Source organism: Sander lucioperca, chromosome 2, assembly GCF_008315115.2.
Source record: "Sander lucioperca isolate FBNREF2018 chromosome 2, SLUC_FBN_1.2, whole genome shotgun sequence".
NCBI classification, from domain to species: Eukaryota; Metazoa; Chordata; class Actinopteri; order Perciformes; family Percidae; genus Sander; species Sander lucioperca.
Genome location: NC_050174.1, coordinates 25361120 through 25386314, shown reverse-complemented (window position 1 = coordinate 25386314; position 25195 = coordinate 25361120). Strand labels below are relative to the sequence as shown.

General features: G+C 43.1%; 1 protein-coding gene across 24 annotated transcripts in view; it reads left to right on the top strand.

Annotated features, from left to right (window-relative positions):
* Positions 1–25195, top strand: part of arvcfb (ARVCF delta catenin family member b) — a 269067-nt gene that overhangs the window by 109372 nt on the left and 134500 nt on the right. For 13 of the 24 annotated variants that reach the window (XM_035995480.1, XM_031300557.2, XM_031300551.2 and 10 more), the window contains one exon: positions 1978–2197. The exons of 7 other annotated variants lie outside the window; for them this stretch is intronic. In XM_035995480.1, coding sequence (XP_035851373.1) covers positions 2006–2197 — 192 coding nt within the window. In that variant the 5' untranslated portion in view covers positions 1978–2005. Of the gene's footprint in view, positions 1–1977; positions 2198–15948; positions 16204–25195 lie in introns of those variants that run through there. 4 more of the 24 variants (XM_035995536.1, XM_035995534.1, XM_031300562.2 and 1 more) reach the window with 2 other exon arrangements.

Here is a 25195-nt window from a genome sequence, read left to right as displayed (position 1 = left end):
AAAGTATCCTAGACGTTGTTCTAGCGTTATGCACAACCATGCTATAGTTAGCCAAGCAACTATAAAACTTTGAATTTACACAAATATGCAGAATTTCCTTTTGAGAAGAAAGCAGGCAACTTCGGCATCCCTTTTAAAATCCTTGCTACTTATGAGCTCTTTCCATCTTGGAAAAGAGCACTGCAATATTAACTTTGGTCTTGTTGCTTTGCCTGTCGCATTGCCGTTTTAATTCTCTTTTTAACTTCCTTGGCGACTCTGTTACATGTCCTCGAGAATAGGCGTGATCCTCCATTTCCAACAGGCTTTCAAATCTGCCGGCAGTCGCGAGTAATCTTCTCCACCTCCCTGGCATTCATCATGGTGCCACTGAGTTTAAAAGCGCGAAAGGCGGCGGTATGTCCCTCTTTGGCTAATGTATTTTAAAAATGGAGGTGCAACATGGCTGCCGTCATTCTAGCGACTCGCTCCTATGTAGTCTGAATGGTAGATTGTACGCTTACGAGAATACTTCGATTAGTTGGTGGAAGTAATTACACATGAATGAGCACATATTTGTGAAAGAACAAAGAGGTTTTTGCTAAGAATCAACTCAAAACATTACACAATGGAGCTTTAACATTCAACTTTGTGTTTTCCTAAACAAACATGGCACTGTCGCCCATTTCACATAAATGTAACCTGTAACACATTCAGTGGATTTTAGTACCACACAGCATAGTAGCAGAACAACTGAAATGATGTTATCATATGTTAGTGCTAAAGACCTTTTTCAGAAAAGTGAGAGGCAGGTTCTTTTTGATGAAAAGAAGCTTCTCTGCATTATCAGCTGTAAGCCTGTTTCTGTTTTCAGTCTGCTCTACTTTTATCATCATTGTTTATCCTGAAATATCTCCAAACTGCTGACATCACTCGACTACCTGCTCAACTGACGAGACGATAAGCTCGACACCTTGCGCGGGCCGCCATAGATGGCGCGCGCCCTATGAGCGTGCACGGAGATGTTTATGCTCAGCGCATTGTTTGTTGCAGTACTATCCGAAACACCAGAGGGCGTACAGACAAAATAATCTGTGAATGAGCAAGAAGTAGTAGAGAAGAAGAAACCGGAAGTAAAGGAAAGCAGGCTGCCTGGCAACAGTAGTAAACACATCAATGTTAAAACACTGACGTACCGCAAAACATTATATTTTTATATCTATTTAGGCTAATGTCACATTGCCATAAAGTGGTATCAGGTTGTATCGAACCGACACCCGAGTACTGGTATCGGTATCGGTGCATCCCTACCAATGACAGTGCCATTCCTCCATGCTAGCTGTAATTGTTCATTCCTTTCCACCTTTTGGATGTCCAAAAACAAGAATCTTTGTTTTTGTGAGTGTGCACTGTGCTGTTTCATTCCCTTTGCTGTACTTGGAATTATTGGCTCATGTTTCCATTTTGTTGCACTGATGTTCCAGCAAAACTGTATTGAATTGTGTGTGCGGTGGCAGGATTGCCTAATTACAAAAAAGCCTCAAACTTCTGAAAGTGAAAACATAATTGGCACCCAGCAGAGCATCCTCTTTAATGTCTTTGCTTTGCTGGGCTCGGAGTGTCTAACCCCATGTACAGTAGTCACCCTTTGTGGGGAGAATTTGAGCTTGTCCCTTCAGGGTATTGGCTCAAGAGTCTAACTGAAACAGATTTGACTGTAACACATAGACTCTCTGTAGTATGACCCTACCCCCAATCATCCAGTCAGCCATCCTAATTGTTCCATTTTGATGTGTCATCTTGGTCTTTTGTTCATGATGATTCTTAAAAGCTTGTGCTGTATGCCAAATCATCAATGTCCCATCTTGGCTAATGAGTTAGTCTTGTATTTGACGTTGAACTTGCATCAGCCTGTTGATGCTGCTCACCCAGCCTGTTGGGTCAGGGTGTCTTTAATGACCTGGTGCCCCCTCCTCCCCCTTCTCTTTCCCCTGGAAGATCTGTACAACTGCGACCAACACTGGACATGGAGGACTATGATGTTCGCTCGGCCGCCAGCATCCTGGCCTCAGTGAAAGAGCAGGAGGCGCGCTTTGAGCAGCTGACCCGAGCCCTTGAGGAGGAGCGGCGCAACGTCACGCTGCAGCTAGAGCGCGCCAACCTGCCTCCCAACCCCCCTACCAGCCAACCGCTAGCATGGCAGCAGGTGGTGATGCAGGTAAATGATGCCGGCATGCTGGCCAACCCCTCGTCATGTTTTGATCACCACCTTGCGCTACCATGTGTTTGCCTCCCTGCCTACCTTCTGCGACATTGTTCTGCGACCTCCTTCCATTGAGCAAGCTCATTCCATCGTCATGTTTGCTCACGGTCATTGCTTTTCATCACTGGTGGGACTCTACAATCTCTCTGTTCAGTTTCTCTGTGATTTGGGACACTTGTTCCCTTTGTCTGAACCCACTGTCCTGGATGTTGTGCAATAATCTGCTCTGTGGTGACTCATCGTTAAAACCAGCTGATGAGATTCAACCTCTCATTGCGTCTTCCTTTTGCCTCCTCATTCTACGCCACAGCTTGCCATTCAACCCCACTTCCTTTCGCCCACTGGTCTTTGATATTGTCTGGTGGTGCTGCTGATTGGATTTGGCCTTTCGCCCAGCTCTGGCCAGTGTCTGGGGGACATTAGAGTCCTGGCCCTGGCTCCTGTCAATGCTGGCTGACTCTGCAGGAGCAGGAAATGTAAGATGTAGACAGTTAGAAATCTCCTACAAATGCCAGCAGTCACAACAGCCCATTGATTTACAAAGGAAAGAAAAAAAAGAAACGCTCTCAGACTGTACACTTTTTACTAACCAGAATTTGAAAGCACAATTTGGCGATGCAGCACCTGAAGCACTTAGATACATCACCTTTAATCACGGTAAAGGAGGCAGTCTCATGTATTTTTGATATAGCAAGACTTGCACAGATACAACCGCTGTGCCTATTTGCCTGCGGTTGTATTTGCCTGCAGTCACATTTTGTTAACAGTCGTGTCAGTGTTTATTTTTAAAGGGCTTGCTGCCAATTTGGCCTCATGAAGGGGATAATGAAGAGGATGCAGGAAAAGTATAGCAGAGTAAAGTAAACGCGTCATACTCTCACCCACCACAGGGGTAATCTACTGCTTTTATATATATGTGTGTGTGTGTGTGTGTGTGTGTGGGGTCCATGATATACTGGACAGTGCTTAACATGACAGGCAGTGAATTAACCCTCTCTTTCACGCTATCCCTCACAGATCAGACTCACAGTTAACCCCCACCCTGGCTGTTGGTACACTGGGGAGTCAATTGTGCATAACCGGGCACTGCTCACATAACCATGCCCCATCTTACATCACTTTGAAATGTCATTCGCTCACCAGGCATTGGACTGTCAGCTTTTATCATAAACACCTATAAATGCCAAAGCAAATTGGATGTTGGGCTGGCGGAGGGAGGGAGGTTGATCAGTGTCTGCTCTGGGGCAAACAGCACCTGAGTGCTTGGCATTCTTGAGCCAGAAGGTGCTGTGGCGTGTGGCAGTGTGTGTGCTGCACTGAGAGAGACACACAATTCACATAATGAGGTGTTATGAGCGATAAGGAATGCATTAGGTCGTTCCTTTTCTCTCTATCTCCTCCTTGCTTAGTTTCCCCACACAAACACACACACACACACACACACACACACACACACACACACACACACACACACACACACGCTGCATGATGGATTAAAATGGATCATGGATCAGTAACTAAGGATTCAGTATCACAACCCCAGGGCCAGACTCAATAAGGGACTGCCATTATTTAAAGTTAGGATCGGAAAAGTGGACCAAGTCTGATAAATGAAATCAGATTCAAACAGATGCCTAATGAGTGATAATCCACTGATCTAAATAGTAATTTTGGAACAGATTGGGTCCAAACCAGAGAGAGAGAGAGAGAGAGAGAGAGAGAGAGAGAGAGAGAGACCCCAGGGGGTAGCTAATAAACATGGGAAAATGTATCTTTAGTTCACAGAGATGGTTGCAGATTATTTCACGCAGATCATCAGCACTGTATGATTGGTCACTTCAAACAGTGCTCTGAAACTCGTAAGGCTACTTGCTTTTTCACCAAGCCCCCCACCCTCAGAGTTTAAGACTGCAGGCTCTTCTGTCCAGTACAGCCTGGATGTGGAGTGAGGCATGGCCCTGGAGTGCAGCCAAATGACTCCAATAAATCACACATTGATGGTTTGACTATGTTATATGGAAATATAGCAGTCATTTCCTCTGTAAATTTAAAGTCAAGAATATTTGTAGCCTTTCGAAGTGGTGGTTTTGGTGACAAATCTTCTGGCTAATGTTCATGTGAACATAAAAATGTTCCTTAATAGGGAGTAGTTTTTAGTCAATCTAGCGGCTCTATAGATGGCAGGTTGGTTGGTTGGTTGGTTGGTTGGTCAGTCGACCACTTTGGTCCCAACTGAATTGTGAAATATAATGAAATCTCAGGATATATTGGATTGATTGCCATGACATGTTTTAGACACATTCATGGTCCCAAGGGGATGGCATCTACTGACTTTGGTGATCCCCTGATGTTCCTTTAACACCACCATAAGGTTGGTTGACATTTTAGTTTTTCAGGTCAAAATTTGGATTTGTCCAAAATACCTGTACATGACATTCACCTCAGCCTCAGCTATACATTGTGTTTGGTGATCATTAGCAAATGTTAGTATGCTAACAAGTTAAACTAAAATGATGAAAATGGTAAACATTACCTGCTAAATGTCAGCATGATGGCATTGTCATTTTGGGAATTTTACCAGGCAAAAGTTAGCATTTAGCTTAAAGCATCACTGTGCCTAAACACATCTTCATAAAACCGCTACAGCCAAGCGGCCGTAGTGAACTTGGTCTTGTTGAACAATAAAGAAAATCTGAGATTAAATTAAATGCTTTTCCAGAATTTCATGTTTTCTTTAGCTAAAGATGCAACGGTTTACTGTTTTAAAATTATTTATATTTGTCCTATAGAGAAGGGAGACAAAAGAATAGTACCAACCACAAATACATTGGATTACAGAATATTGTGGTTCAACGTGTCGGCCCTGTATGATGTTAACACAGGGTATAAAAAGGTAGATCACTACATGACGATTTGACCTTTGTATTGGTACAATGAGTGTGGGAGAGGTTCTTGTAAACAGCACTGGCCTACTTTCCAAGACCTTACTAATTGAATTCTGATCCTCATTCACTTCAGTATTACACATTATGAATTGCAGCCAGGGAAGAGAATCAGAGTGGTTACGCTGTGCCCTCCTGTGACGAACATCAGAACAAAGCTGTCGGATCCCCCATTAGCTTTCCTGATGAAATTATCAGTAGAGATTCAGTGACACGGACCGAGGTGCCTTTCAATCTGCATCCATAGACTGCCCCAACATGTGACTCCTCACATGCTAAGATCATACCCTTTCTTTATTTGATTTTGCGTTTGCCTGTGGTAATTGATTTTTGCCTGAAGGAGCGTTATCGCCGAGGCTCTGAAAGGTCAAGTGGTGCATGCTGACAGTTCTATGTGTGGAGAAAGGCAGACAGCACTCAGACAACCAAGTCTATTTGGAGCTAAGGGAGAAGGTGACCTCATTTCATATACACCAGACGACTCATCCATCTACCCACGGCCGCTGTGCGACACGCACAGATCCCACCTAGTGGTGCATACAATAACCTGGCTGCATTGAAAAGCAAACTCAGGATAATTTCTCGCACTGTGGGTATCATTAAATGTTGGTGTTTGGTATTCAGATGCTGTTTTCAGAAGGCCCCTAGCATTGCAGAGGCATATCATCCCTATGTGCAAATTCTCTGGGAAGTTTTCAAAGGCTTGTGAGCTTTAGAGAGAGGGAACAGTGCAGCCTTTGATCTGTGCTGCTGTCTGTGGTGAAGATGTACAGGCCCTGGCCCTGCGATGGCACAACAGCACTCAACCAACAATCACTCCAGCCGCCCTCCACCCACTTTCGTCCCCACATCCCCCCAGCCTTGTCTAGGCACAATGGAAACAAAGGGCTAAGGGTGCTATAGCGACAGATGATCTATCCTTCCACTGGCAGGGCCCGGAGCCCCTGTACCCTTGTAAATCACCTGCCTAACAATGAGCCTTAGTTTACCCCCTCCCTCCTCTATCTTCCCCTGTCTTATATCCTCGCTGTTCCATCAGGAACCTTCTCTCCTCCCATAAACACCCTAATTACCTTGGTGTGAAAGTGCCTCCTTTGTTTATTTTTGTATACCAGTCTATTCCAGTACCCTCCTCCTACACTACTTTCTTCTCATATTGTAGTTTCATGGAGCAGCCTGCAGAAAAAGCAAAAGTGCAGAACTTTTACATATAAATATACGTCCTGTGGATATTAATGTAAAGGAATGCAAATACATTTAGCATTCTGAAAAGATACAAACAGCTTCTGGACACACACACACACACACACACACACACACACACACACACACACACACACACACACACACACACACACACACACACACACACACACACGCTTTAAAATCGTTGTTTCCAACCTCTTTTCACGTGTGACCCATTAACATGAAGCAATATCTTCTTGTGATCCCTCGACCCCCGGTGTGTGTCTATAATTGATGGCGGTTCAGGCAAATTCTTTGCTTCTCCGATTGTTTCATCTGAATAATTTTCAGAGGTCTGAATAGGTAAAACTATAAAGCAGTGGTTTCCAAACTTTTTCATTTCAAGGGTCCCTTAACTGACACAAATTAGACCACGGACCCCGAATTTGATAAGATTTCGTCCCAGGTTCTACCATCTGATAGGACTTTTGCTTTTAGATGTTTTGTTCCAGAAAGTGTATGAAACCCATGATTAAAATAGTCATACATTTTGTCATTGTGTTATGGAATTATAGTGAAAATAATGATTCCCCTTTTTGCTGGGGATCCCCAGGAACTCCCTCAAGGACCCCTGGGTGTCCCCGGACTCCACTTTGGGAACCGCATACTAAAAAGTATTTCATAAGAAAGATGAAAAGGTTAAAGAAAAGTCCATCAGATTTCTTATTTTATACATGTCTCACAACCCCTTGTGAGGATCCAGATCCCCAGGTTGGGAGGCAGTACTGGGGTCAGGTGGAAGAGTGGATTGTCCAATAATCTTGGGGTTGATGGTTCAATTGTCTTTTCCTCCAACAGCATGACAAGAACTCTAAAGGGCAATGCAATCCATTTACAAAAAAGCAGTTGCAAATAGCCAAGAAGGACACGGAGGATTAAAAAAAAACATCATGGACTCTTCAGAAGAGAGGTCATTATCTTCACTCGAGTTTCTGCACAGGAAAACCGGTCACCGGACGCCACAATCTTCTGAACATAGTCATACTGAGAAATCCAGAGAGAGTTGTGTGGAGCCGATAGTCTTAATTAGCTTTCTAGCAACTCATTTGGCAATGGCTTGAATGTAACGGACATTCATTAATATTAAAAAGTAACGTACTAAAGCTTTAAGGAGCAAAAACCACTTGCTTCTTTCCACTACGTCGGTTAAAGCAGACCCTGCCATCTATGTTATCTTTTATTCACTACACTTCAACATTAGTGGTCAAGTTTGAGGCGATGGCCCATGAATCACACTGCTAACTACTCAAGGTAGGGAGTAAGTCCTTTCTGTGTCTCATCTCGGTACAGGCACTGACATGGAAGGACAGGGACTTTTACTCAAGGTTGGGGTTGCGCATATTCCCCTTGTTGAGACGAGCAGGGAGAAAGAGGTTTGAAGGGGAAGCAGCAGAAAAGCCTTTTGTACTGCAGGGCTATTTATATTCCTCTGGGGCAGCTCAAACCTTCATCCTTCAAATGCCTGTCCTGGTGCACCTCCCTGCCATTTGATCACAATCCATTAAACCATTATGCTTACTAAAAGCACTAAGAGGGGTATCTGAACACTGCTCTCATATCATTTACCAGACATCCTCTCTGTGTGCTCACATAGGTGAACAGACTGACTCAATATCTTTGAGGGGAACTACCTCAGTTTCTGGAAAAGTTCTACTTGAAGATAACCGTGGTAGTCTGAATAGACTGTTGGGCTTGGTAGTTAAGTTCAGAGACTAAATTGTAGCCCATGTGTTTAAAATAAAGCCACTTACCTTAACCGGACTCCAGTGCCACCTTTGGAATGTGACCTCACCCTTCCCAGTGTCCAGCAGGATAATTAAACAAGGCTGGATGCTGACCCCTTTCAACTGAAAAGAACTAAATTGAAAACAGTCTTAGAACTTTTAAGTAGGGCTAGCTGGAGGTGTTCTTCAAAGCCTTGATTTAATTATCCTCATGAGTTTAACATACTGGTACGACAGTTTTACGACATGACTTACAAGCATATAAACATTCATCAAATGAAGAACAGAAGCATCACTGAGTGTTGTTTTGGGAGGTGTGCAGGATTACTTTACTGAATTTTTACAGAACATTCCTTGAGACTACAAATGCCTTAATGGCAAAAGGAACTTAGAAGTGAACATTTCTTTTCAATTTCACCCCAGTGTGTTCTTTAATAAAGGTTAAAGGTCTTATGACATGCTGCTTTTTGGATGCTTTTATATAGGCCTCAGTGGTCCCCTAATACTGTATCTGAAGTCTCTTTTATATAGACCTTAGTGGTCCCCTAATACTGTATCTGAAGTCTCTTTTATATAGGCCTTAGTGGTCCCCTAATACTGTATCTGAAGTCTCTTTTATATAGACCTTAGTGGTCCCCTAATACTGTATCTGAAGTCTCTTTTATATAGGCCTCAGTGGTCCCCTAATACTGTATCTGAAGTCTCTTTTATATAGGCCTCAGTGGTCCCCTAATACTGTATCTGAAGTCTCTTTTATATAGACCTTAGTGGTCCCCTAATACTGTATCTGAAGTCTCTTTCCCGAAATTCAGCGTTGGTGCAGAATTACAGCCACTACGAGCTAGTCCCACAATGAGCTTTACTTAGGATGTGCCATTTCTGTGTCTATGTCTGTCTTTAAATGCTATTGAGGAGGAGAGAGGGGGGGCAAGGTGGAGGATGGGGGTGTGGCCTTGACCAACTGCCATGCTTCGCTCGTTTGCAAGTCGTGATGTCTCTCTCTTTCTCATGGGCAGGCCAAATTCTATGGGTGGGCAAAGCAGAGAAAGGGGAGGTAACCTTTCCCCTTATGATGTCATAAAGGGAAGATTCCAGATTGGCCCATCTGAGCTTTCATTTTCTCAAAGGCGGAGCAGGATACCCAGGGCTCAGTTTACACCTATCACCATTTCTAGCCACTGGGGGACCATAGGCAGGCTGGGGGAACTCATTAAGTAAAAATCTCATGCCATAGGACCTTTAATACAACGTGAATATTGGTCTGTTGTAAAAGTAAAGCAAATCAAAGAATTTCAGCTCTGCTCTCCACAGTATAAACCGCAAAACTGTGTCTCTCATATTATTGTCGATCAGCAAATACATGCAAACGTGAACTGGCTTAGGGATCTAATTTTCCTGGAAAGCATAAACTCTGGATTTAAAAAACATAGCTAAAGCAGACAAATCAACTAGTCTGAAAAAGTCAACAAACTAAATAGTCGAATAATGCAGAGCGTCCTCACCCAGAAAACGACCGTATAGGTCGATTGTGCAAGCTGCTCATAACGACCCATAATTACGATTCTTGTTAGGCGGCGACCTGTCGTGGCTGTAGTAATTATCTTGAAGGGAAGCGAGGTGACAAAGTATAAGAGCAGAAATTACGCGTAAGGAATCAGGTTGGGGTTGGTGGATGGGTTAAACACACACATGGCTTTCACTGAGGAGACCCGGATTCATGTCCCATGTGAAACCATAAGTTAACTGTCACTTTTTGAAATTACAGTGTTTGAGTTTCAAGCCTTAGTCCGACGCAATGACATTAGACAAGATAAGATAAAATTTTGTCTCTTCACACAGAAACTTTTCTTGCATCGTCGGCTCCAACAATCAACAGATAACATAAAAAACACAAGCATAAAAAACATCTGTATGGTCACACTGCCGTAGTCTTTAACAAACATCTGACACACCTTTCTGTCATGCACACATACACTCACACACACAAACATTCCACATCCAAAACAAGTAATATTGTCCATGACGTCACGTTACGACCTTATTTTAGTAGTTTTACGTGACTCATTTTAAGCCAATTGGCCACCGTGCAACGGTAAATAGAACGATCATATTCTGTATGTCATTTGGGGAGTCATTGACAATCAACCTATTCTGTCGTTTAGGAATGAGGACGTGTTAGAATATTGGCATATATACCGAACACAAATTCCATGTAAGGACTTTTTTTTATCTTTAAAATTTTTTAATTGCATCTCAATTACAAATGCAGCTGATGTGCATCACTTTTTTCTTTTTCTATTAATTTCCAAGCAACATAACACAAACTAACAGAATTCCCAATAAGCTGATTGTCTGATGCAGTGGCTGACAAACGTGCCAAGAAACTGTGGATCATGAGCCAACGTTAAAACATATTCTGAGGCATATGGAAAATTGAATTTTATCTTTAAAAACTGAATATTTTTAGAACAACCAATAGAAAGACTCCGTTACAAATCCAGAGGGTATGTTTAACTAAAATGAAAGTGTAAAAGTTGATGATCTAACTGCATGTCAGACTCAGACTGATTCAGATTTGGTTGTTTGTGCCTCATTCAGTGTCCCAATTACGCATGACAAGATGAAAAACTCGGAAAAGCCTAATCCAGTTATAGTTGTATTCAAAAAATCTTGCTGTGCAATTACAGTATTGTGACATAAAAACAGAAAATAGAACCTTTTCATTTAAAGTGATGTCATTTAAACAGAGCTTGATGAAGGGAAAATTGCCTTTTTGCAAGACAAAAGCCCCCAATAGATTGGACTCTAATCCTCTGCATCGCTGAGTAGCCATTTTTCAAGGGGAAAATAAAACATGATAGTAAGAGTCACTAGATAAGCTGTGCCATTGTTGGAATAAACAGTAGTCAGCCTGTAGCAGAGCAGATCATCTTGGCCCTGTAGATTCTCACACATACACTATGTTTTCAGCAGGGCCCCGACACTATGCAGTGATTGTCTTAAGGAACTTGGAGCAGCACAGTCAGTATTATCTTTTTTTTTTTTTATAAGTTTTTTTTGTGGACCTGCTTTGTGTATAATGGAATATTTGGTTGAACTTATTAAAGTTTGAAGGAGGTAAATTAGGGTTTCCCAAGAAATGTATTCTTGGCAGAGTGGAAAAGGGTTTGAAGTACTTTTCAAAAAGAGATGCCATTAAAGTCTCCTTTGAAACTGAAGATTATAAAAACATTTTATGTAATGAAATGCCATATATATTTTTAAACCGCTAGCCGCTCATGCCTACAGTCTACTTTTGCTCTTCCGTCTCTATCTCTCTGTTTTTCTATATGCATCTGGCATCTTGAATGGAAGTGAAAAACATGATTTTAACAGATGCAGCTTCGTTGGAGGTGTCTGGCTGTCAAAGCACGCCTTGTTGCTGAACATTAACCTCTTTACCATCTGTTTCAAAGCGCACGTCCTGACAGAGGAACGCTGACTTTAGGAGCTTTGATTTCAACTGCTGGATTATTCATACACCTTGTACATTTAATTTACAAGTCCCAGGTGTAGGTTGGCTAGACTTAAGAGAATATATAGCTTTTTTGTGACAGTGTGCATGTATCACCACCCTGTGATGTTAAACACATTCCAGGAATTCTTTTAAAATGAAATATTGAATATACTTTTTGGGATATTTACTTTACCTCAACCTGTCCTGTCTATTTTTACTTTTGTCTCAGTGAGTTGTATGCAAAGAGTGATAGCATTTTTTTAAGCCATGCTATAACATGGTTCTCGGGATGGCAGTCGGTGGGTTGGTCCCCAACTTTGTTCCAGACCACAGACTGTAAAAATAGTAGAGGTAGCATCAGTGACATCACCCATTGGTTTGTGGGCTGCCGTTTTGAAGCCTCGAGTTTGGCATTGTGGATGTCGCCATCTTGGTTTTTTGAAATTGGATGTGACTATTTTTGACGAGAAAATCGGCAGACTTTCCCTTAAGTGACCAGCTAACGCTAGCAGTAGCTAGCTAGCTTGGTTGTTACAACACTGTACAAGACATATTAAGGTGACCAAAATATTCCAATTAACTTTGATGACGTGAAAACACACAGTGAGAGGGTCAAAGTTTAGGATGAAAACACGGACCCAAAACCAAGTTCACGACTATTTTAATGTACACCGTGCCATGGTTAGCTAAGCCTCTGTCGTGATTGACAGGTCGGCATGTAGCCCCTAAAGAATCCCCTGCTTCATCGTCAATTTAAATATAAATGGGACCATAATTTACAAAATAAACATCATGCTCTATTGACAAAGACTTGAAAGTATCGATTGAGACCATAAACTCATTGTGAAAATATTTACTGTGGTAATAAATCAAGTGAGAAGTAGGGTCATTTTTCCACAGACTTCTATAGAAACTGACTTATTTTTGCAGCCAGTGAGGTCGCCCCCTGCTGGAAATTAGAAAGGATGCAGGTTTAAGGCACATTGGCTTCACTTTTCAGACCCGGAAGCTTGGTCCATTATTGTCACAGTCTATGGTCTAGACTGATCCCCAGAGGATTAATCCTAATGACTTTGGTGAGTCCCTGATTTTCTCTCTTGTACCACGCTGAGGTTAACATTGGTGGTTTTGAGTGAAATGTTTCGACTATTAAAGTGCCCATATTATGAAAATGATGGGATTTGGGAAGTTATTTTGCGTCTCTGGTGCTTCCACACACATTTAAACTTGGAAAAAAAAACCATCCATGCTGTTTTGAGTGAGATATGGTTTCTGAATGTGTCCTGCCTTCAGTCTCCGGGTGAGCTGTTCAAAATCGGCAGGGCTTTCTACGTCATCAGCTGAAACATTTGGTGTGTGCTAACCACTTTAGCTAATACCACATCAGCTAGCTGTTTCTCCAACTTCGGTCAGTACAAGGCAGGATTAGCCGGGAGACTTCTAAACGAGGGCGCACTTCCAACTTTGTGTGGAATACCTGCAGAACAGGGACATGTAAGTAGTTCTATAGTGTTGTAGCAGTGTTTTGCAATTGAGAACGAGGTGGCTAACTGCTAGCAGCGCTAGCTTCTAGCTAGTAGTCCTTACCTAGCTACTGCACATGTGCGACTCCCAACAAAGATGGGATAGAAGTGTGATGCCTCACTCTGTAGCTAAAACAGAGAGCTCAACACACAGGGTGAAAAGAGGAGCTGCAGTGATGTGTAGTACCACAAAAATATGGTGTTTTTTTGAAAATTAAACCATGTAAACATATTCTGGTACAGCTCAAAATACAATTATGAACCTGAAAATGAACATAATATGAGCACTTTAAACACCTTTTAAATGGATTGGCATGATATTTTCTGTGCCCATCATGATGAATTGTGATAATTTTGGTGATCCTTAAGCTTCCCATCCAGCAGCATCATACAGTAAGATACAATTTTAATTTGTAACCAACCAATGAATGACATTCCCATTATACCAACTGACATATTGGCATTTATTAGGCATAGTGGTGCTTTGAGCCAAATGCTAATGTCAGCAAAGGCAGTAGAATTATTGTCTTGTTTAAGTCTAGATGGCATGGGTATTTAGCAAATGTTCCTACAAAACAATAATCACAACATAAAACTATAAATTGGACTTAGGCAAAACACACATGTACAGAGGAAATAAAGAGTAATGCTTCTTTTCTAATCTGCCTCCCATGAGTATTCTAAAGCACTTAATGGATTTTTAAACAGGGTTATAAAACTCACTCAGTGTTTAAATGGCTTAAATGGAATGTGATATTGCAAATCTCATAAGAGAAATAAATGCACCACAGTTAAAGTTATAAGACTTTTTTTGAAACCCCTTTTTGAAACCTAATGTTTGGATGAGTTCTTAATGGTATTGTTAAAAGTAAATAGTAAATGTAGCCTAATGGTGCATAGTGGACCAGGTCTTTTATTAAGAACAAATGGAGCAGTAACGTTCGGGGAGATGAAATACCGGGCTTGTGGAATGCAAAACCTCAGCCATTTCCCCTCCGTTTGGGATTTCTCCTTTCTCTGTTTTCTTTTTTAAGTCCAGTCATTCTTTTTCCTCTCTTCTGTAAGTCCAGACGTCTCTCCAAGTTGTCCTCAGTTAAGCTTCCATCTACGTTAGTAGATTAACATTCCTTGTCGGTCTTGGTCACAGTCATTGACATTTGAATGTGAATTCTTTCACGTACCCCTCCCTTATATCAAGTGCAGTGAGAGGAACGGGACAAAGAGGTGGAGAAAAAGGAGCTGTGTGTGCATGGGTGTGTGTAGGGTGTAAAAATGTGCAGCGTATTGGGTGCTTTCGCCTCACTAGGGCCAACTTTTGTTTTGTGTGTGAGCCCCTTGTCCCCCCCCCCCCCCCCCCCTCCTCTTCTTTTTTCCTCGTCTCTCTCTGTCTATGCCAACAAGGGGGAGGGGTCGACGGATTGACAGACAGACGCAGCTGGAGTGCATAGAGGGAGCTGGTCCCACCCTACTAAGATGCCAGACATAGACCCAATGAGAGAGAGAGAGAGAGAGAGAGAGCTGCTACACTTCCTGCTGCCTGTCTGGGAACCCTCCTTTCTATTAACACACCTCCTCTTTTCCCCCTCTCTCTCAGCCGCTGAGGTTTTTGTTCTCTCTTTGGCTAACTTTTTTTTGTTGAGTGAGTGTGCGTGCGTGCAAATGCACACAGTTCGGTTCAGCTCCATTCCTTATTTTTGGATTCGTGCTTTCGTTAGAGAGGGGGGGGGGGGGGGGGGGATTTGTCAGAAGCACCGGCTGCCTTTGCCCTCCATCTCTCTCCATTCCATACATTCATACAGCATCTCTGCAAAGGAGAAAGCTGGATCCCTTTTCTCAGCTGTGTCAAACCAGCCTGAGATAGCCAGAGTTACACTGGATGTAGAAGGATTTTACTTTCAAATTAAAAGCATCATCATTCTGCTTTCATGCCCTATGAAAAGAAGTGCAAGCCATACTGCCATACTGAGTTTGGTCATGAATCCAAACTCCTCTAGTCCATTAGACATTCTTGTGTTATTTGAATGAAATGCCTGTTAATCAAGTATACTGCAAAAAACATTTATTAAAAAAATGCCTGTCATGAAATAGTAATATACACTTTCTACTTTATTATAGGTGTATAGATGTATAGATGTGTCACCTGTGTGCCTCACATATGGCCAACACATTATATCAGTGTTTTTGGAAAAGGACCTGGGCATATAGTTTCAATGATGAAAGAGTTGATGGTTTTATTTTTTAAATTCTGGAGTTAACTTTGTTTACGTCTCTTGAAAATTTAGAGAGTGCACCAACCGTTTTGCAAGAAATCCCGTCTCTAAATGTGTGGGTTTGACGGTATTAAACAGATAGGTTTCATTTATAAGCTGTGCTTTTACCTAAAACAACCCCTTTTATGACAGCAGACTTTTGTATGTTTGGTTACATAGGATGTATTAGCTACTATCAACAACAGCTATGATTTGTAAGTAGATTGGTTGCTTTCTTTGCTGTTAGCTTGCACAATATAGTTGATGTGATTTGGGATCTGTTCTAAAGACAAATAAGTAACAATAACACCCATATATTATATTGGTTTCTCTTATAACAACATAGTCTCAACCTACAACTTGAACAGTAAAAAGATTCTCTGGTTGTTTCAAATGTAACCAGTATTTATTTATTTATTTATTTTTTTTAGCAGATATGCAACACATCCGTAAAGCTGCCTTTTGCGAGCATGTGCAATAGTCGCACTTTTATTGTGAAAGGCACACCGCCACACTTCCTGTATTCCGCTGGCTAACTCTGTCTGGCTCGACGCAGCTGAGTAGAGGATGGCTGCCTGCGTCTGAGCTGCTACCTCTGCGCTCACAGAGGGAAAACTCCACGTAAATAGACAAGGAAAGCGCGAGGAGACGAGAGGAGGAGAGGAGGGAAAGGACAAGTTTTCCGACACCTGGAAATAGTTGTCACACGTTTCCTCGGGAGGTTTTTATTTCTTCGGGAACGAAGGGGGGGATTTTGGACCATGCCTGCTGAAGTGAAACAGGTTAGTGTTGCTGTATCTGCCGGTCTCCTCTGTCTCCTCTCATCGTGTCTTCAGCCTCTCTGTCTCTTCTTGTCTTTCTCCTCCTCCTTATTGATTCCTAATTGTTTGGGTTTTGTTGCATACCTGTCATTTTTAGCCCGGAACATCACTCTTTTATGTCTTTTATGTGGCTTTTTTTCACCCAGTTTAATACACAAGCGCAGATATATCGATGTCCTTCAGGAGGATAGTGCGCGCGCGTGTGAGCGTACAATACGTGTGCACAATATGGATGTGTAGTCTGTGTGTATGTAAAATACATGCTTGTGGGCTGCTGCAAGACAGTAAAGAGGACGATGCACTTCCACCACTTAGTGACAATTTCAAGCTGTAAATAGTCATGGCCATGAGATATGTTTAGTGTGTGTGTGTGTGTGTGTGTGTGTGTGTGTGTGTGTGTGTGTGTGTGTGTGTCTCTGTGTGGGGGGGGTGTGTTGGGGGGCTGTCTTGCAGTAATGCAGTGCTTTGACTTATGAGTTCTCTGACACATTCATGGGCTCAGACATGTCAGTACCACCTATAGAAGGACTGGTGTGATCATGGGAAAACCAGTGAAGTATTGAAAGTTTGTCCCTGATCATCGCCTGCGAGCCTCTGAATGAGCCCAGCCAGGATTGATAGCCTATGGGCTGTAGTGCCAAATGTGTGAGAGACATGGCATTAAACTCTTTTGTCTTTCATTTGCACAGATTCCACAGGAATGTGCTTTTGTTAGCTCTTGCGAGTGTGTTACTGTGTCTGTGTGGGTGTGTGTGTGTGTACCAGAGCATGATGTGCATACATTACTGGAAGTGTTCCCTGTTTTTGAAGCACATCCACAGGCAGCCTACACCATCACAACGCTCTTTTCCCCGCCGAGCTTGGCAGCGATCAGATGCACAAAAAGGGGAAGACAGACATCCAAAAAGAAAGAAAGTGTAGGGGAAAAAAATTTGATTGAATAAGGTCAACTTCTCCTCCGCTGGGCTGAGAGGGGTGGAGTTACCGAACCCCTGTCTGACAGACAAAAACATTCTGTCAGCTCTCTACGCTGCTCTGATAATAATACGTTTTAAAACAGTTGCCCCTGTGGATGAGTGCCACCAGATAACTGCCAAACAGAGAAGCTGTTTTTCTCCCTCACACACTCTCTCAGTTCTTTCCATCCTTTGGTTTTGATAAGTTTGAAGTGCGAGCCAGTGGATCAAAAGCAGGGCAAATGTTTTCTGTTGAAATCCTTGTTTGGAAAATGTGATTGGGATGAAATGCATGTCAACAACCTGAGTGTATGTCCTTTCCAGATGCATCCCAAAATTAGTAGGGGAGGTGCAGGATGCCCCCTCCCACCCTGCGTCCGTGACCCCCTTAAGACCGAGATAGTTGGCATACTTAAGAGCAGGCCGGCATCATGATGTGACCTTTTCAACTCAGCTGGGCATTCCTCAGCCAGGGAGCACCTGCTTGGGCAGTGCTGTATGGAAAAGGGAGTCCAACGTGTGTCCAAGTCACACTTGAGCCATATATGGATCGATGTCAAGTGTCCATGTTGTTGTTTTGGTTGTCATTCATAGTGATCTTCTCGCTTTTGCTCAGTGACAATCAAAGAATAGTTTGGAACAGGCATTGAGTTAGCATTTGACCCTCTTCTACCTGCCACGTTTTGCAGTGATGCTCCATACTGTAATCTATATAGAGTACAGTATCTTCAGGGTGTCCAATCACCTAAAATCAGTTTTTATACTTGTTTTTATACTCAGTTCGTATGTAGCTAGCAGGGGGAGATGAGAGAGATGCTGATCTGCCTTGACCTCATCCTAATGCTGCAGCAGAGCTTATGGTAAATGAGTTTTAGCCAACTGAACGATTACTGCATAGCCCTCAATTAGTGGGGGAGCCTGCACCAGACCACGTCTGAGTTAAATATAAACTGTTCTTTATTTTAGAACACCAGCAGGGTAGTGCTCAAATCCTCCAAATGTAGTTGCAGAGGCCGGAGCATCTTCTGCTCATGAAAAATAGAAGAACAGATTTGTCGTGAATGAAAAAGGAAAACATTATGAATAATCCAGCAGTCATCATCTTGCCAGGGTCTATCAAAAATCCGACTTTACTTTTCCTTCGCAAGCTAGAAGGACCTGTCTGAATAACAGAATAATTCATCAGTGATTCAGCCAAAGACTGAAGGAGGTCTTGTCTTCAGACTGCGGGCTACTGCCAGATTCCTGACAGCTAGCAGGGGCTTTCAGCTGCAGCAATTGAGCATCCCCCCCCCCCTCATTGATGCTGTTTAATTTCTTACCGAAATAACAAATCCGTCAAACTTTTTCTCCCATCTTTTTTTCTTTCTGCGGAGGTGTTTTTGTATGACAGCTTGACGGTCCTTGCAAATTCTGTTCCATTCCTTTCCTCAGGCTCCTCTTTTGTGATTGCAGAAGATGTTGTACAACTCAATATTTGAAGACATGTAGAGCGTGAGGAGTGGCGTTGTTTGGGGGAGTGGAGGTCATACAAGAATAATGCCAATGACCGGAAACATAGCTGGCGGTCAATAGCTGTGGAGACTGCAAGGGGCATTTGCTAGGGGGTTGGGTGCAGGATAGGAGAAGGAGGGGGGTGGGTCATGAGTGCTGTTGTGTTTTGGAGGCGAGAGGGTCTTGGAAGAGGCATGATCATATGGTGGTAGGTGCCTGGTGACTGGTGATACCAGATGGCCTTCCCACCACACAGCCTGGCCATACTCCCCATGTTTCCCATACCGTTCCCATGGCTGATCATATGACCCATGACACAACATGGCTTGACATGTTAGCTACCCGAAAGCCGCCTGCCTGACGTCCTGTCAATGGGTGCCTGCTTTTGGTTTTAAGTAATCTGAACTGTATTTACATGTGAACAGCTGAGACCGTATATGTACCTCCACATGATAACCACCCCTCTGCCATCCACATAGCACCCTCATCAGCACGCTCCATGTATATGCTCCTTAGTTCAGCATAAGAACTCAGTCAAATCATTTGCAAATACCTCTCTTGTGATTTGTTTAACTGCCTTGAAGTTCCAAACAGATGTATTTAAAGCTATATCATGCATGGTATTAGCCTAGAAATCTAGATGCACCTTAGCGGCAGCAAATGTAATTTGCAGCCAGGGTCGTCTAGCAACTCTCCGTTGGCTTGCGAGTTGGAAAAACCAAACTCTGGCCGGGCCAATCACATCGTGTATAGAGTCGGTGGGCGGGCTAATGGCTGCTGCTGCTGGCGAACAGCGGTCTTTGGAATCGGCTTTGGCCGCGACTCTGGAAGACTTGGAGTTAAGCGTTTCTTTGAGAAAAGAACAAAGAAAGGCACTGAAGTCATTCTTAAAAAAGGAAGATGTGTTCGGAGTTTAAAGTTTAATCTATCAACCAGCGTTGCTCTGGTTGGTTGTAGCGCTATCCTATTGCGTGCAGAGGGAATTTGAAAGACAACCGTTTATCCCGCCCCTCGGATTGAGCCCTGCCAATGGTGAGTTCCCAGACCCAACATCTTGATGTAGGTCTGGTTTGTCAGGCTAGCATGGCATTATGTCATTCTCAATATCAAGTTTTTCATTACCTCATTGTGCTTAATGATTTTGAAAAACATTTTTTTATCTGTTTGCGACAATCTCCTATCCTCAAATGGCATATCAAGCAAAAGTGCCAAACATATTCTGTCCCCACCTTCTAAAATGTAAGGATTTGCTGCGTTTCTCTGGTTTTTATGTTTTGAAAATCTAAATATTTTGTTGACATTTTTTTAGACGTACCAATTAACTATTTAGGGTCGCAACTAATGATTATTTTTACGACCAATCTGCAGAATATTTTCTTGATTCATTCATATTCTGTTTAGAAAACAGTAAAAAATGCTCCTCACAATTTCCCAGTATCCAAATTGACACATTTATACTGCTAGTTTTGTCCGACCAAAGGTATTCTGTCAACAATCATAGGGGATGAAGAAAACGAACGAGTGAATATTTGGATGAATTCAATAAATCATCCATCGTTTTATCTATGAACCAGTTAATAAAAAAAGGTAATTGAAAATGAAAATAATTAGGGCACCCCTATTTTATATAGCATATTGTGATAGTCATACACAGTACTATGTTAAAGCGTATGCTACAATTATGATAATTATATTATAGACAGTTTGGTTTACTGTATCTGAAATCTTCTGATGCAACACTATGCCAGACATCTGCTCCCCCAAGTGGCTTAAAACAAACACAAAGAAATATGTGAAACATTTGACCCCAGCAAGGATTACACTTTACGATACATGGTACACTGTACCTTCATGCTCTGTATCATATGAACACACCCTCAGGTTTGTGTTGTTTACTCTGTGGTTGTGTTCTGTGGACCATTTGGGGGCTATGCCACTCAAGCCTTGGCACTACAGACCCCTCCCCCCCCCTTCCCCTCTGCCTTGGCTTCCCCTCTCTGTCCTAACCCATTTGGCTGTCTGACAGTGTGACCGATGCAGGCCCATGCACTCGCTCACTCATTGTCCGACCACTGGTGAGGACCATAATGGTCTTTCAGCTTTCATCATCACGCTGATGGAATTAAAAAAAGGTGAGTGGCAGTAAATTGGAAGGCTGGAGTGGGGGCGACGAGGGATGCTGGAGATGGATGCTTTAATACTGCCATGTTTGGAAACGGCTCTGGGGAGAAGAAGCTGCGCATTAATGAGATGGCAGCTTATTATCTTGCTAGAGCTGTTGGTTGTTTGTTTTTTTGTTTACCTATTCAGCTCCTCAGCGTGCCTGTTATCAAAAATGCGTGCAGGGTTCATACAGTAGGAATCCTGTATGCATGCATGATATATTTCATGCATAACCTTAAAAACATTCCATTGTTTCCCTGGGTTACATTTTGTATAATAACGTCCAATCACTTGTTAATGACTACTTGGCTGATTGAGAGTGTTTTGTGCTTTTCCTGCTGCCAAATACATTTGAGGCGAGGTGAGGCGTAGACACGCTGACACGCTTTCTTCAACACACACACACACACACACACACACACACACACACACACACACACACACACACACACACACACACAGGATGCTACAGAGGAACATCAATTGGATCCCTGGCTTATTTACTCATTGTTTGTCTGCAGGCTACGGGCCGGGTAGGGAGTGGGATTCATGGTTTCGCTGGCTGTGTCCAATAAACACCTTTCTATCTGTGCTGCTGGAAGCCGGCAACAAGATCCATGTTTTCGATCGGGCAGATAACAAAGCCACTTGCCTCAGAGGAAGCAGAAGAGGCTCAGTCACACAGAGTGACCGGGAAGCCGGGGAAGTAGAACTAGTTACACTTTAAATAAAGCTGTGCTCGCGGCCACATCAGGGCTCTTAATTGTTGTAGTGACAACATTTACATGATAATCTCATATCCTAATAATGGTGTGATTACATAATGGCAACAGTTTGGTTATTACGCAACATGATGCTCTAATTTAAGCAATATAAACACCACTCTCCTGTTAGGATGAAACCAGGTCTGATTATCTTTGATGCTGTCAAAAGATGCCTGTGGTGCTAATCATGGGGAAAATAGTGAGTTATTGAACACATTAAAAAGGACTTTTCTTCTAAATGACCCAATGTGCTGTCACGTTAACCTGTGTTTGTGTACCTGCATGTGTATGCTATTACACATACACAGGATAAGTTGTCCGGTGCATATACTTGTGTGCGTGTTTGCATGTGTCATTACTGTAATTGGCTTTCCTGCAGGGACCGTGGTTAAAGCTGCAGATGTGACAGTTCTTTGGGCAGCACCATGGACCACTAAGGACCCCGGTGGTCCTTAAAGCCAGTGATTGATGACACCATGGGCTGCACATTCAAATTTTTCCAGCATCTGTACCACAGAAAAACTGCTGGTAAAATGAGTGTTGATGAATAGAGGTGCTGTGGCTGAATTTGATGCCCAAACTGGCCCGTAACTGTCACCGTACTATATTGATGGTAAATATTTCATTGTCCTTCAGGGTTGAAAACATTCGTTCAAGTGCATTAGACTGCAGGAACATAAACAGTACTCAAGATATGATTAATGGCTTAGTTAAAGTGATACGTGCCATTTGTCTTGAATGGAACATAAGACCATAAAGAGTCCAGGAAGAGTGTTCAGGGGAAGTTCTTTCCTCTTATTCCTTCCTCCCTTTTCCCTCTCTTCCTGCGCTCCATGCTGGAAACCCTGCTACCACCCAGACCTTCAGTCAGAGAGTGGTCTGGTTCTGGGGCCTTTTTAAAAGAACTGGAGCTTCTTTAACAGTTATGTATAGTTCTTATAGGCTCCACCCCCTCTGTCCTGCAGCTGGGGACCTCTTAGAGGGGCCCTGAGGGGGAAGGTCAAAGTCCTCATAAAGCTTCCCTCAACCAGAAACACCAGAACAAACGCCTTCCTACTTCTCCCTTTCTCTTTTTAACCCCCTCTGGTAGCATCCAGAATGTATTAGGCAGTACACGCAGTGCAGCCGTGGGGGCTCCTCTTGCGTGTTTAGTCTTCAACTTTCTTTTGAGGGATTAGCCCACTTCCTGCCTCTGGGCCGGCCACTAGAAGCAGTCGGGATGCCGCTGAGAGCATCGATCCTCCATCATCAAACCATCTGTCTCATGCTGCCTTTTGGGATTAATGATTCCCTCTGACAGCTCTTTAGTAGTGCTCTATCAGTGCCGGCTGACCATTCAGATTACGCTGACATGTGGCGATGCGAGGAGCTTGCATTAGGCATCCCCGGTTTTAGTTTAACTGCTGTACGGAGTCATCACAGTCTTTGGGTATTTTTGATGGAAGCTACCAGCTACTGATATGTTTCACTGACTTCAACTTTTATCAAACATTTTTTATTGTTCAGCACACTAATTCTGTCACAAACTTGCGGAAATTGTATGAAGTCTATGTAAATTCACCACACTCACAGTTTTTATTTGATCACATAAGATAACAGTCAGCAGTTGTAGTCAAATAGGTGAGAAACTCATAATTGCAATGCCGACGTATTGAATCATATAATTCAGATTCAGTATTCAGTATTTTCTTTTTTGATTGTGACTGTTGACTGGCATATCCAGACTGATCTCACAAAGTGGCGTATGAATGACACGCCAATTCGTATGCCGTTTTTGCGCGTTATCAAGACGCATAATTGTTTTTTAAGCGTGTTTATCAACGCCGTTTTGCCTCCATTGACCTACATTACATGTACATCGCCGTGGTGAGTAGTATGAAAGGACGGAGGTCTGCGGATGGGTAAAACACAGGACTTTCACCCAGGAGGGCCGAGTTCGCGTCCCGCGTGTGGCGTTTGTCAACCGTTTTTTTAAAATAAAACCTTCCCCAATGTTCTTTTCCTAAACCCAACCGGTTATTGTTTTCCTAAGCTTGTGACGTTGGTCACCGTTGTGTTTTTGTCGTTTTTTCAGTGTTACTAAAGCCTTTCCCAACGTTGTTCTCGCGATAGCACGGCACGTTCTCGCGATAACACATGGTGTGTATGTTTACATCCGCTGTATACAGCGTAGACATACACGTGGATAGCTCAAAATGTGTACAGATAACACACCATTTGGCTTTAGGAAAGTGCCATGTATGTTTACGCAAAGTCATGATGCCATGTTGGGCGTATCTGTGATTGTTTTTTTTTGTTTTTTTTTAGCAAAAGGCTCACATTGTCCCATTGTATCTGAAAAACCAGTATGTATCTAACCGTCGTAGATGCCTGTTTTGCTTACTGAGAGCTCAGTCACAAAGCCTGTAGGGAGTTTGAAGTGAGGACTGGCTGTTAGTGACCTGCTGGCGGTTGAAGTGCACTGATGAGGTCCGGCACTTCATTAGAATGCTGCCCTGAACCTCGCAACATACAATAGCGACTGTTACTGCTGATGGCTTGGATCCAGGGAGAAAAATAAAAGAGAATGATAGAGAGGGAAAGAGTGAGAGGGAAAGTCCAAACCACTGTAAGCTGACCGGCCTTGGGGCCACAACGGCCCCCGCTACACGCAGCCTCTACTGTAGCAGCCACAGCTCCGGTCCCAACACTGCCTGCACACAAACACACACACACATTATGCTAACCAGTGGCAAGAGTTCAGCCAAACCAGGCACAGAACCTCCTAAAATGGGAAAGATAAACGAGTTCCTGGCATTCTCAACGCCGCCAATTCTCCACGCAGACAACAAGTTTGTACAGTTCAATGGCTTCTACAATAGAGGCATCCAGACACAGGGCTGGCTGTCATATGCCTTTACATTTGATGGCACAGCATTGTTACTCATCTCCTCATCTTCTCTTGATATGTGCTCAGCCTTTTCCCAGAGGAGCCACTGGTGAACAATGGAGTGATGCGCCTCCTCGCACATTCCACAAGGCTCTATTGAGCTGTCTAATGAACCTCTACCGCATGCGTGGCCTGCGCTGGCTGCCGGGGCTCCACGAAAATACCACCTCGCCCCATCACACCCCCTCATATTTAATTTTGTTTGGAATGTGTAATAGGCTGTGAAGTGGAGCATGGTGTAGTGTTGATGTGTGCCAACCAGGTCTGCGGATATGAAGGGACAGGTGCCAGCCATCCGCGGAAGGTGCTGTACTTAACACTCTGCGCTGGGTTGGAGAGTGTACAGTCCTGGCCCTGTGGTGTAGGCTTTTAGAGCTGCCAGTATCCTGTTGCTCCAGTCAAGCAAGCTTTTAGTTTAGTAATAGGACAAATCGTAGCTGTGTGTTCTTTTTCTGAAGAGGGGGCAGCTGAAAGTTGGAGAGAAAAGGTTGTGTCGGGATTTAATCGCAGGCCAGTAGAGCCTCAGTAGACATGAAACACAGCACAAGTTGCTGTAACGCGATCCTGCATGATTAGAGGGAAATCATACCCGGGGAAACATACAATGAAAGCGAAACAAAATAAACCTGTTTTCTGAATAGTGGTCT